The sequence below is a fragment of the Trichosurus vulpecula genome, chromosome 3 (assembly GCF_011100635.1).
Source record: "Trichosurus vulpecula isolate mTriVul1 chromosome 3, mTriVul1.pri, whole genome shotgun sequence".
In the NCBI taxonomy this organism is placed as follows: Eukaryota; Metazoa; Chordata; class Mammalia; order Diprotodontia; family Phalangeridae; genus Trichosurus; species Trichosurus vulpecula.
The window spans coordinates 392,159,633-392,173,001 of record NC_050575.1 but is presented as its reverse complement, the minus strand read 5'-3'; the positions used below and the strand labels follow the sequence as shown (position 1 = coordinate 392,173,001).

Here is a 13,369-nt window from a genome sequence, read left to right as displayed (position 1 = left end):
TTCTCTCTTTTGTTGATGAAACAGTTTCCCCAATGACATTTGCCCACTTCCCCCAAATTCTGATGTGCTGTCTTGCTCTTGTCATTTCTTTGATAAAATTATTTATTATTTTTGGATTTGTTCTCTGACCCACATATTTTTCAGGATAATTTTTGGCTTGTATTTATATTTGAAAGCTTTCTTCAAATGCCCTTATTGATTAATGTTATTGCACTGTACTAAATAAAGATGTGTTTAGTATTTCTACTTTCCTATATTTTATGAGGTTTCTTTGATGGTCAATTTTTGTAAAGCCGCCATGCACAGCAGAGGGATATCTATACCCTTTTCAATTCCCAGTCAGTAATCACCAGGGATATAAAATATTTAATTTTATAAAATTCTATTCAAGTCCCAACGTCTTCCTTGTCTATCTTTTTGTTAGATTTGTGTAGGTCTGAAGGGGGCACAATGAGGTCTCCAACTACTCTAGTTTTGCTCTCTCTTTTCCCCTGTAACTTGAGCATTTTCTTCAAGGACTCTGCTATCCAGTGCATGTCCTCTGTTAAGCACTGATACTGTTTCAGTAGCCATGGTGCTACTTTTAAGCATAATGGAGTATCCCTGCTTATCTCTTTTAAATATGAATATTTATAACATTCCTGTAATTCATCTGAGGCATAAGAAATTTAGCTGCAACTCCTCATTTGAATTCTGCATGAATCTTCATGTTCCAAATATGTTTCCCGTAAATAATATATCATTGTATTCTGCTTTCTTAACCATTCTTCTACTCTCTATTTAATTGATGAGTTCGATTCAATTGCAGTTATTACTATTAATAGTCTTATTATTACTACATTATATATTAATTAATATATATTATTACTTAATATTACTACTAATAGCAAATTCCCTTATAATTTTTCCCCTCTTTTGCCTTACCACTCTCTTTGCAAAAAAAGAAGATGGGGAAAGAAAAGCAACAGGATCCACATTAGTAATCTATAAATGAAGTGGTCTGATCCCTTTCCTCTGCCCCCCTTGTCTTCTCTTCATAAAACCAAGATAACAATGACTGATTTTTACACTTTCAATCTCCCCTTTGTGGTACACATTTCAAAGTGGAAGTTTATTTTGCTTATGACTCTTTCATTCCCAACCCTACCCTCCCTCTCAAACACTGTCCTCCCCTTTCCCTGTTGAATTTAATATATTTCTAAAACTGTGTGTGTGTGTGTGTGTGTGTGTGCGTGCATGCACGCATGTGTGTTTTCAACCCTTATTTATCCAGTTCAGATAAGACTGAGGCTCACAAGATGTCAGATCCCCTCCCACCCACCTGTGTGTATATGTATATGAATATATATATATGTGTGTGTATGGATAGACATATACACACACACACATCTACTATTCTTCTGCACTCCAATCATGAGATATAATAAGTTCTTCCCCTTCTTCATTTTCTTCTCTAACATATTCTATTTTCTCTTCCTTTTCTTCCCTCTTTTAAAACCAAAAAAAGGGAACAGAACCATCCCTAGATCCTGTGTTTGCCTTTACTCCTTCTGTGACTCTTGACGACAGTGGGATTCTGAAGGGACCCAAGTATCTTTCCCCATTAGAAGGTAAACACTTAATCATCATTTAACCACTTCCAAATGCTAAATGTTTTTACATTTCCAGGTTTCTCTTGTCTCCTGTGTTTTCATTTCAAAGATTCTATCTAGCTGTGGTCTTTTCATCAAGAATGCTTGAAAGTACTTTATCTATGAACAGAGGCAACATCCCCTGTAGGATTACACCAAGTTTTACAGGGCTAATTATTCTTGGTTGTGCCAAGAACCGTTATAATCGCTTATTATTATGGGTTATGGGTGTTATTATCAACTTAGCATTCACAGGAAATTCTTGATTTTTTTCTTTTGCCTTTTGGGGTAAAACATTGCAAGCTCTTTTCTCTGTTAGAGGTGGTAGCTGCCAGGTCCTGTGTGATCCTGACTGTGGTTCTTTGGTATATGAACCTGGCTATTTGCAGTATTTTTACTTTGACCTGGAAGCTCTGGAGTTTTGCTGACATTCCTGGATACTCTCAATTTGAGTTTTTTGTTGTCATTTTTTTCAGGAGATGACTGGTAGATTCTTTATATTTTTACTCTGCCCTCTGATTCCAACAGATCTGGGCAGTTTTCTTTTATGATTTCTTAAAATATGGTACCCACGTTTTCTATTTGGTGATGGTTTTCAGGCAGTCCAGTGATTCTTAAATGATCTGTCCTTGACTGTTTTCTGTATCAGTTGTTTTTTATAACAAATACCTTACATGTTCTAATTCGGATTTTGTTTAAACTGGTTTAGTTGATATGTTGGCTAGATTTACTGAACTGCCTTTTTCCTCCCTCTCTTTCTCCTTCAGTCTTTGTGGCAAAGGGTCACGGTCACTTTCCAAGAAGAAGAAGGAGGATCTTATTCAGAAGTTAAGCTGATGTAATAAACAGAACGTTTTTTCTTTACTGGACTTATGATTCCATCAGTTCCAGGTGCTCATGGAAAAGATATTCCTGTGCCAATGCAAACTGGCACTTGCCTGCTACTTTTAGTTTTAAAAGGAGAGTCACAAAGCCAGGACATGAACCTAGGTCTTCCTGACTCCTAGGCCAGCTCTCCATCGACTACAAAAATGCTGCCACCCCAACAAAAAATATAAAAAAATATTAAGAAGAAAATAACTTGGTTTCTAATCAATTAATCCAATTCTCACAGTTTTTCTCATCCATTCTCTTCCTTCTAGCACAGGGCCACCAACCTAGTTCAGCCCCTTATCATACTGGACTCTCATAATTGCCTCCTAATTGGCCTTAAGTCACTCCCTTCTCCAACAGTAGCTGCCAGTGTTCTTCTTAAATCACAGTCTAACTCAGTCACTACCCTGCTCCGTAAGTTCCCGTGGCCCCTTGTTACCTCTAGAATCAACTACAAATGCCTCCTTTTTGGCATTTAAGGTCCTTTACAAGATGGCTCCAATTTGCCATTCCAAGCTTCAATCAAATCTCCTGAAATGCGAACACTCAAAATTCAAGAGCTCATTTTCAAACTTCATTCACAATGCACCCTTAACAGAATACAAAGGAGACTTCAACAACAATGAAAATGCCTCTGGCAAATCCTTTAAGATGGTCATGTAAGAGAAAGCCATATTCCAAAAACCAGACTTCAAGTCTGCATTTCATTGACAGTACTTTAATCAATGCTGTGAGCCCGCCTTAGCAGTGAAACAGCAAAAAAACTGTTACTAAAACAGGCATGTCTCAATTATGTCATTAAAAAGGACAGTTTTACAATGTTCATGCCTCAGAGGCAGTTTGGGGTTTAGATTGTGGCAGCCCTGATTCTCATGGTCCCAAGAAAAAAGACAAATCATTTACTCTAAAGACCATACCCACATTTGTACTTCTAAGCATCAGATGAAGAAATTAAGTCGGGGTGTAATTCGATGTAATGTAAAGAACACAGAACAAGGGACAGAGCTGAAATTCTGACTCTGACCCCAGTTACATGACCCTGGGAGTCTGAGGGAGGGGGACCGGGAAGAGACGGGAATAAACATTTATATGATGCTTACTATGTGCCAGGCACTGTGCTAAGTACTTATTACAAATATCTCATTTGATCCCCTCAACAACCCTACAAAGCAGGTGCTATCATAACCCTCATTTTACAGTTCAGGACACTGAGGCAAACACAGGTTAAGTGATTTGCCCAGGGTCACACTGCTAGTCAATGACTGAATTCAGGATTTCCAGACTCTAGGACCAGTGCTCTATTCACTGCACCATTTACTGGCTTTGGGCAACTAATAATCCCTCTGAATCTCAGTTTCTTCATCTGTAAAACAGGCATAGACATACTTACAGTACCTACTTCATCAGGTTATGAGGAGAGAATTTTGCAAGTCTTAAAGTGTCGTCCGAAAAGGAACTATTATTATGAAATTACTTGCCTTAAACACGTCTTCCAGACAGCGGCTCAGTTCTTCCTCCTTTACCACGATGGTTCCTGGAGGTAATTCCCACTCTGATGATACCTCTAGAGAACATAAAATGGGGAAATTAAGACTCCATAACTTGCTAATTAAGAACTTCTCTGACAAAAGCCATTCCAAACAGTAGACCAGTGTTTGATATAACACAAGAACATAAATTACTGGAGGAAGGCCCTGCTGGTTGATAAGAACTAACTGTTAAGAAAACTACAACAACAACAGCTCCATATGGAGAAGAGCCTTGAATATAAAAGGTCACATATAATTAAAAAAAAAAGAGTGCAAGATTAGGTGCCTTTCAAAACTAGAGACAGAATTCTTAACCAAACAAGGTATAAAGGAATATCATTTTCATGTTCTTTTCCCCCAAAACCAATCCTCTTCCAAACATTCCTCCCATGAGAACACCAAGTCCATCACTTCAGGTCTAAGAATGGCTTTTGTTTTTGTCTCCCTAGCCCTAGCATGGTGCCCAACCCAGAGGAGGCACCTGAATGCTTGCTGATTCAGTGAGATCACAAAACACAGAAGAGACCATTTCAGTTACCTCAAGTTAAAAAGTTCTTACGTTAATGTCTCCGATAAAAGTCTGACATGTAAGCTATAGAGGGAGTTGACACAAAAATAATAAGACCAAGAGGCATTTCCCAATAAATAGGTGATCCAAAGACATGAATGGTTTTGAAAAGAACTGCAAACACACCATGTAAAAACAAGCTTCAAATCACTAATAAAAAGAGAAAAGCAAATTAAAACAAGAGGAGGTTTCACCTTGCACTCTTCAGACTGGCAAAGATGTCCCTAAACCCCATCAACAATCATGGTGGAGAAGCTGCAGGAAGACTGGCACCCTAACATAATGTGGGGAGAACAAAGAATTGGCATAGCTGTTCTGGAGTTTAACTTGGAATTATGCAAGAAAAACGACTAAGATGTTTCATACACTTTGACCCAGAGATCCTACTTGCAGGCATAAATACCAAAGAAGTAAAAAATATAAAGAAAGGGCCAATATAATCATTGCAGCACTTTTAAGTAGTAGCAAAGAAATGGAAACAAATTGGGATTCCATTGATAGGGGGATCATTGCACAAAATATAGTCTGTGATTATAATCAAATATTACGGTGTTGTAAGAGATGAGGAATACAGGAATTCAGAGAAACATGGGGAAGATGAATATGAAGTGAAGTGTGCTGAATCAAAACAACATTCACAAAGGCTACAGCCATACAAATGAAAAGATCACTGAAAGGAACTGGACTGGAAAGAACCAAAAAACCATCATGGCCAAATATCTTTTGCTCCAAAGACCCATACAGACAAAAATATTTATAGCAGTTCTTTTAGTTAAAGAACTAGAAGCGAAGGGGAGGCACATTAAATGGAGAAAGGCTGAACAAAACTGTGCTATAAGAATGTAATGGACTAATACTTGTATCATAAGAAATGACAAAAGAGATGATTTCAGAGGAGCCTGGGAAGACAATAAAGGAACCGCTGAAGAGTCTCCACTGGAGAACAAATTTCTCCAATAACAAGATTGTTATTTAAAGGGGGCAGGGCCAAGATGGCAGCTGGAAAGCGGGGACTTGCCTAAGCTCTCCCCTCCACACACTTGTAAAAAATGGCCCTGAACAAATTCTAGAGCTGCAGAACCCATGAAATAGCAGAGGGAAGCAGGTCTCTAGCCCAGGACAGCCTGGATGGTTGCTGGGAAGCGTCTATTGCTGGGAGCAAAGCGCAGCCCAGCGTGGGCCACGCCAGGATCAACCAGACTGGAAGTCTACTGGTGAAGGCCTTAGGACCATGAATCATTGAGCTGTGGCAGTTACCAGACTTCTCAACCCATGAACACCAAAGACCATGAAGTAGGTTAGTAGGAAAATTGCTAGACAGGGTTAGAAAGCAATCTGGCCCCAGCTCTGGGGGTGAAGGGGTGGTGCGCAGAACCTCCTGTGGCTGCTTCCAGAGCTCCAGTGTCAGCTGCTTCCAGCCCCAGGCCCACCCGGTGGGAGGAATCAAGTGGCAGACCAGAGCAGGAGCACAGGGCTTGCTTTGTCCTGCTTGGATCTGGGTCCCAATCCTGGTTGGTGGTTCTTGGGGGAGGAGCAGTGCTGCTGTGGCAGAGCTGGCTGTGACAGTGGAGTAGAAGTAGCTCTGAAAACAGCAGCGCAGCCCCTAAACCTTGGGACAAAGCACTCTCTACTCTACAAGCAGTCATACCCTGACAAAAAGCTCAAAGGTCAAGTAATTGGCTGGGAACATGGCCAGGCAGTGAAAAAGGATGCAGACTCTAGAATCTTTTTTTGGTGACAAAGAGGATCAAAACATATAGCCAGAAGAAGTCAACAAAGTCAAAGAGCCTACATCAAAAGCCTCCAAGAAAAATATGAATTGGTCTCAGGCCACGGAAGAGCTCAAAAAGGATTTGGAAAAGCAAGTTAGAGAACTAGAGGAAAAACTGGGAAGAGAAATGAGAGTGATGCAAGAAAACCATGAAAAACAAGTCAATGACTTGCTAAAGGAGACTCAAAAAATACTGAAGAAAATAACACTTTAAAAAATAGACTCATCCAAATGGCAAAAGAGCTCCAAAAAGTCAATGAGGAGAAGAGTGCCTTGAAAGGCAGAATTAGCCAAATGGAAAAGGAGGTCCAAAAGACCACTGAAGAAAATACCACTTTAAAAATTAAATTGGAGCAAGTGGCAGCTAGTGACTTTATGAGAAATCAAGATATTATAAAACAGAACCAAAGGAATGAAAAAATGGAAGACAATGTGAAATATCTCATTGGAAAAAACCACTGACCTAGAGAATAGATCCAGGAGAGATAATTTAAAAATTATTGCACTACCTGAAAGCCATGATCAAAAAAAGAGCTTAGATATGATTTTTAAAGAAATTATCAAGGAGTATTGCCAGAGGGTAAAATAGAAATTGAAAGAATCCATCGATCGCTTCCTGAAAAAGATCCCCAAAAGGAAACTCCTAGAAATATTGCCGCCAAATTCCAGAGCCCCCAGATCATGGAGAAAATATTGCAAGCAGCCAGAAAGAAACAATTTGAGTATTGCGGAAACATAATCAGGATAACACAAGATCTAGCAGCTTCTACATTAAGGGATCAAAGGGCTTGCAATACAATATTCCAGAGGTCAAAAGGAGCTAGGATTGAAACCAAGAATCACCTACCCAGAAAAACTGAGTATAATGTCCCAAGGCAAAATATGGACTTTCAATAAAATAGAAGATTTTCAAGTTTTCTCAGTGAAAAGATCAGAGCTAAATAGAAAATCTGACTTTCAAACACAAGAATCAAGAGAAGCATGAAAAGGTAAATAAGAAAGAGAAATCATAAGGGACTTACTAAAGTTGAACTGTTTTGTTTACATCCCTACATGGAAAGATGATGTGTGTAATTCATGAGACCTTTCTCAGTATTAGGGTGGCTGAAGGGAATAGATGTATGTGTGTATATATATATATATATATATATATATATATATATATATATATATATATATATATATATATATATATATATATATATATATATATATATATATATATATATATACAGAGGGCACAGGGTGAGTTGAATATGAAGGGATGATATCTAAAAAAATAAAATCAAATTAAGGGATGAGACAGGGAGAAAGGTAGAGATAGAATGGGGTAAATTATCTCACATAAAAGTGGCAAGAAAAAGCAGTTCATTGGAAAGGAAGAGGGGGCAGATGAGGGGGAATGAGTGAATCTTGCTCTCATCAGATTTGACTCGAGGAGAGAATAACATACACACTCAATTGAGTATCTTACCCCACAGGATAGTAGGGGGATGGGGATAAAAAATGGGGGACAATAGAAGGGAGGGCATATAGGGGGAGGAGGTAATCAAAAGCAAACACTTTTGAAAAGGGACAGGGTCATGGGAGAAAACTGAATAAAGGGGGACAAGATAGGATGGAGGGAAATATAGTTAGGCTTTCACAACATGAGTATTGTGGAAGTGTTTTACATAATGATGCATATGTGATCTGTGTTGAATTGCTTACCTTCCTAGGGAGGGTAGGTGGGAAGGGAAGAGGGGAGAGAATTTGGAACTCAAAGTTTTAAAATCAGATGCTCGAAAGAAAAAGTTGTTTTTGCATGCAACTAAAAAATAAGATATATAGGGAATGGGGCATAGAAATCTATCCTGCCCTACAAGAAAGTAAGGGGAAAGGGTATGGGGGCAGGAGTGGGGTGACAGAAAGGAATGGGGCAATCAGAATATATGCCATCTTGGAGTGGGGGGGTAGAAATGGGGAGAAAGTTGGTAACTCAAAATCTTGTGGAAATTAATGATGAAAACTAAAATATTAAATAAATAATAAAATAATTTTTAAAAAAGATTGTTATTTTTAAAAAAAACTTTGAAAGATTTAGAAACGCTGATCAATGCAATGACCAATTAAGACTCCAAAGGGAGGCAAGGCAGGAAACAACCATTTATTAAATGCATATTATACTGCCAGGCACTTTACAGATATCACATTTCATTATTATTTTCATGAAGATTGATCATAAAGTATGCTGCCCATGTCCTGATTAACCCAAGGTGTAAAATGATACCTACATTCTGTATACTAACCATATGGATCTGTTTTGCTCTAATAGTGCTCATTTTGAATAAGGATCAAATTTTTATTTTTTTTTTTTAATTGAGGGAGAGTTTTCTGATCTCAGTGAATCAGCAAGCATTTCAGGTGCTTCCTCTAGGTCAGGCGCCATGCTAGGGCTAGGGAGACAAAAACAAAAGCCATTTTTTATTTGAGAGAGAGTTTGAAAGCAAGTATGTATATTATATGTGTGTATGTGTGTGTCCATGTATGTATATGTGAGTGTAGATATAGGTGTGTCTATGCATGTATATGTATGCATACATGCACACACACAGGACTATGAAGGGAAAATATTGCACACACTGTCAAATTTAATCATTGTATCAATTATCTTTGCTTAATATTATTCTTTGTCATACATGATGGTTCAATTTCTAGGGACAGATTTTGGAGTTGGAGGGAGGTATATTTAGAAATGACTGAAGTTAAAACAAAAGATATCACTAAGACCTATTTTTGAAAATAAGAAAGATAAGGAACTGCTTCTACCCAAGAAAGCTTTACTACAACAATAGTAAGGAGCAGTTAAAATAGGCCAGTCTACATGATCGCCATTCCCCAAACTGACAGCACTCAAAGAATCTGACCTAACAGCTTCATGTTGCTAAAAATCAAAGCATATATGAATAACATAAAATCCTGCTCATGATTAAACTTTACTTTTCTAGTAGTGATAATGAGTTTACACTAAGTCAAGTTACATTTTTCCTTAGTCACCCATGTAAGCAATAGCATTAACCGTGAAACGAGGCCCGTGACTGCGGAAAAAGATGAAAACAGAACAGGCACAGAGAAATGAGACCTACAGTTTTGGCCTCATTAGCCCAAGGTTCAAACCAGCTGAACTTATCAGTCACTCACAAGCCTTGGCAGCAATATTAACAATGACCGCGGCTACCCACTTATATTTTGCTTTAAGGTTTGCAAAGGGCTTTGCTTATGTTATCTCATTTGATCCTCAAAACAACCCCATAGGGTAGGTGCTATTGTTATTATAATAATACTATTAATATTCCCGTTTTACAGATGAAGTAACTGAGGCACAGAGCAATTAAATGACGTAAGCAGGGACATATGGCTAATAAGTGTCTGAGGCAAGATTTGAACTCAATTCTTCCTTATGCCAAGTCCTATCCTCTATTCAGTGGGCCACCTAACTGACCTTATGCTAAAAATATGTTATTCATTAAACAAGCACTATAGGCCTACATTACACAAAAGGCCTATGTTATACTACAGGCCTACAGTGATGCAAAAATTAAGAGTCTTGAATTCTTGTTCTGAGGAGAACATTTTTGTTGTTATTCAGTGATGTCTGACTTTTTGTGACTCCATTTGGGGGTTTCTTGGCAAAGATACTGGAGGAGTTTGCCATTTCCTTCTCCAGCTCATTTGACAGATGAGGAAACTGAGGCAAACAGGGTTAAGTAACATGCCCAGGAGCCACACAGCTAGTCAGTGAAATGACTGAGGCGGGCTTTGAACCCAGGATGATGAGTCTTCCTGACTCCAGGCCTGGCGCTCTATCTGCTGTGCCACTTAGCTGATTTTAGATGTTTCACTTCTTTTAAGATATTGAAAATTCACATTTGTCACTCAAAAAGTATACCCTGTGTCTGAATTATTACAATTCTTTAATCAATGAGGTATGACTGGTTCTACTGATCATCACTGTTAGGCTACGGATGACGTTGTAAAAGAAACTATTTCATTCAACCGAAACATCAAATTGTTCCTTCTTCAAACCCCAGAAGCACAGCAACCTCTCCTTAGAGGTGTTCTCTCCCCCACGCCAGGGTCCAGGGTTTAACCTGCTAAAATGGACATTCAATAGCAAGGAAACATATTTCCAAAGGAAGAACAGAAGAAAAAAGAGACACCAAAGAAACCGTTTCACAACCTAAATGGTTTTAGGTGGGCTTTTAAGTGACTTATGTGAGTCGAGTAAAGAGTGGACTGAAGGCCCCCCTTCAGAAGGATCAAGCACCCAGAGAAAGTAAGAGGAGGGGAACAGGGGCCTGCCCACCCAGGGCCAGCCAAGGGCCGAGTGAGGGAGGACCAAGAATTGATTGTCTTTCATTTTAAAAGTTTTGTTTTGTTTTGCTTTTATGCTGTACATAGCTTCCAGAAGAGGGAGAAGCAGCTTTTTAAAAGTTTAATTGTATGCTAATATACACTTCATAATTATCTGCAAGCTTACTCTACAACTGGTAGGTGTTACGTAGATTTCCTCCCACCATACAAGTCAGAACAGTCAGACTCCCCTGGGGAGGACATGTGTGATCAGGGACAGGGTCTGGGTGGACTTGTAATGGAAACTCCCTCCATCAATGCAGCTTAGCACCATCTCTACAAGCTCAACTCTTGAAGAGGTGCCCAAAGCTTCTCTGTAGGGTTATGAGACTTGCCCAGGGTCACACTGTCAGCATATATCACAGGAGGGCTTTGAATCTAAGTCTCCCATGGTTTCAGTCAGCTCTCTGTCCACAAGGACACTGCCTCTCAAAGAAACCAAACATGTGAAATGGACTTTAAAACCCCTCGGGAGTTCAAAAATCAATTTAATTCATTCTTGAACCATACCATGATAACTCATTTAAATGGCGCTTTAAGGTTTACAAAGCTCCTTCTGCACAGTAGCCCTGTGGGGTAGGACAAGTATATTTATTTCTAATTTACATTTGTTTGACTGACTTCAAGGCCACTAGAGAACACTCCCACCAAAGCCCTCTCAAGGTAGTGGACCTTTTTAAACCTACTCATGTCACTTTTTACCGTGCTTTGCCATTGACTATGGAAAGCTGCAGCAGTACACAGATTTCTACCTTGTGATATCAATACTGGACCCATACCGGCAAAAGGCCAAAGACAGAGGAAAGGTCCCATAATACTGATAAATACTCACAGCAACACTTTCTGTAGTAGCAAAAAAGTGGGAAAAAAATTAAGGAAGCAGCCAAATAAAAGTAAGAGACAAATATGATGGACTATTATTCTTCTCTAAGGAATGATGAATACGAAGAATTTGGATAAACTTGGGAAGCTTCATAATCAGAAGGATGTAATAAAAAGCAGAATAATTTACACAATGAACAAAGTAGTGTAAAGAACAAGAATGCCTGGAACTCTCTCTAATCAATGTGGTGACTAATTGTGATCAGAGGACTGACAATGAAATATGCCTTCCACCAAGTTTTCGCAGGGGCACAGACATGGTCAGTGTGTTTCTTTGCTTTCCCTCACAGTATTTCCTCATGACAAATAAAGATTCCATTTAGGAGAAGGCAGTGGGAACTGACAGCTATTGAAAAAAAGAGTATACAAGAAACATTTAATCCAAAAAAAGCAAGCTGTGAGGGGCAATTCCCAAGGTGTTGTGCTATAAGATAAGATGCAGCAGGAATAACCAGTCATTTTCTCCTGGCTGGATAGTCATGCCATGGGTCCTTTACCTGCCGCACTGGAACATCGATGAATTGGCTCTAACATTGGTTGAAGCAAGTGTTTTGTGGCCAATTGAGGATGTTCTCTCGTCATGGTCAAGAAGGTAGTGGTAGCAACTCTCTGAAACTGCCGGGCTACCAATTTATCCTGAATGTGTAATAAATCTAGAATCTGGAAGGAGAAAAGAGAGGTATCATATGAATCACTGAAAAATTCCAGATCTTCAAGCCTTTGAATAACCAAGGCTGATTGACAGCTAGAGGTATTACAAAAACTGCTAATAAATTTTTAAGCTCCCAAGTTATTTTAGCTGTTAGCCACCGTTTAGAAACTGCCAACTTTATCTTCATTTTCAGACACATGTATACAATTCATACATTTAAAAAATTTGCATCAGGCGTTTCAATTTAGTCTGTAAGTGTACTCTTCAGTAGCTGGGAACCTTGAAGAATGGAGCATCCCAAGAGCACAGCCTCCTCTACAAGGAGTTCCAACTGACAGGTCACTGTAGTGCCTTATGACTATTCAGGATCAAGCGCAGATAGCTATGCCAAAAGATGGTCATTCTATCTACTGAAATGAAATTTTAATCTCTAGGTTCAAAAGATCAGAAATAAGATGACAACTTCCATTTGACATTCCAACCCCAAAGAAAAACTAATCAGTCCTTCAAGTATGCCTCATTGGGGGTTCTCACATAATGGCCAACCTTCCAGGGGAATCCATCAGCCCCCAAGGAACAGTGAGTGCCCTTTCACAACAGACTAATGTATTATTCTACTCTTTCCCCCATTCCCAACAGAAGATACACTGGGATGCTCAAAGCCCCTTTCATGAAAAGAGCTGAGAGCCTTCAGGTGGTAAGATGCAATAATGATTTACCTGAGGGCAGATTTGCTGATAGTAATCTTCTATGGAAAGGGATTGTTGGGGGCAGGAGGCCAGAATCTTGGCTACCATATCACACTTCCTCCAGTCAGCAGCAGCTGCTTCAGCACCAGCACCACCAGCCGCTCCAGCTGTTCCCAATGGATGAAAACATCAGATAAACTCAAGGAAAGTACTTAAGATCAAAGGGGAAAAAGAGGACTGATGTTCACAGGGAAGTTCTTCAATCATATAAAAGTGTAGAATCCATTTGCCTAATGAAATGCATGCCAACACTGACTTTTTCCTATTTCATTGGACACTCACCCTTCCCAGATGCACAACAGGGTGCACATTTACCACTACT

General features: G+C 39.2%; 1 protein-coding gene across 2 annotated transcripts in view; it reads right to left on the bottom strand.

Annotated features, from left to right (window-relative positions):
- TANGO6 (transport and golgi organization 6 homolog) overlaps positions 1–13,369 on the bottom strand; it is a 211,290-nt gene that overhangs the window by 184,058 nt on the left and 13,863 nt on the right. For both annotated transcript variants that reach the window (XM_036752788.1, XM_036752789.1), the window contains 3 exons: positions 13,018–13,154; positions 12,144–12,306; positions 3,983–4,068 (listed from right to left, as the gene is read on the bottom strand). In XM_036752788.1, the coding sequence (XP_036608683.1) occupies positions 3,983–4,068; positions 12,144–12,306; positions 13,018–13,154 (386 nt within the window). The remainder of the gene's footprint in view (positions 1–3,982; positions 4,069–12,143; positions 12,307–13,017; positions 13,155–13,369) is intronic.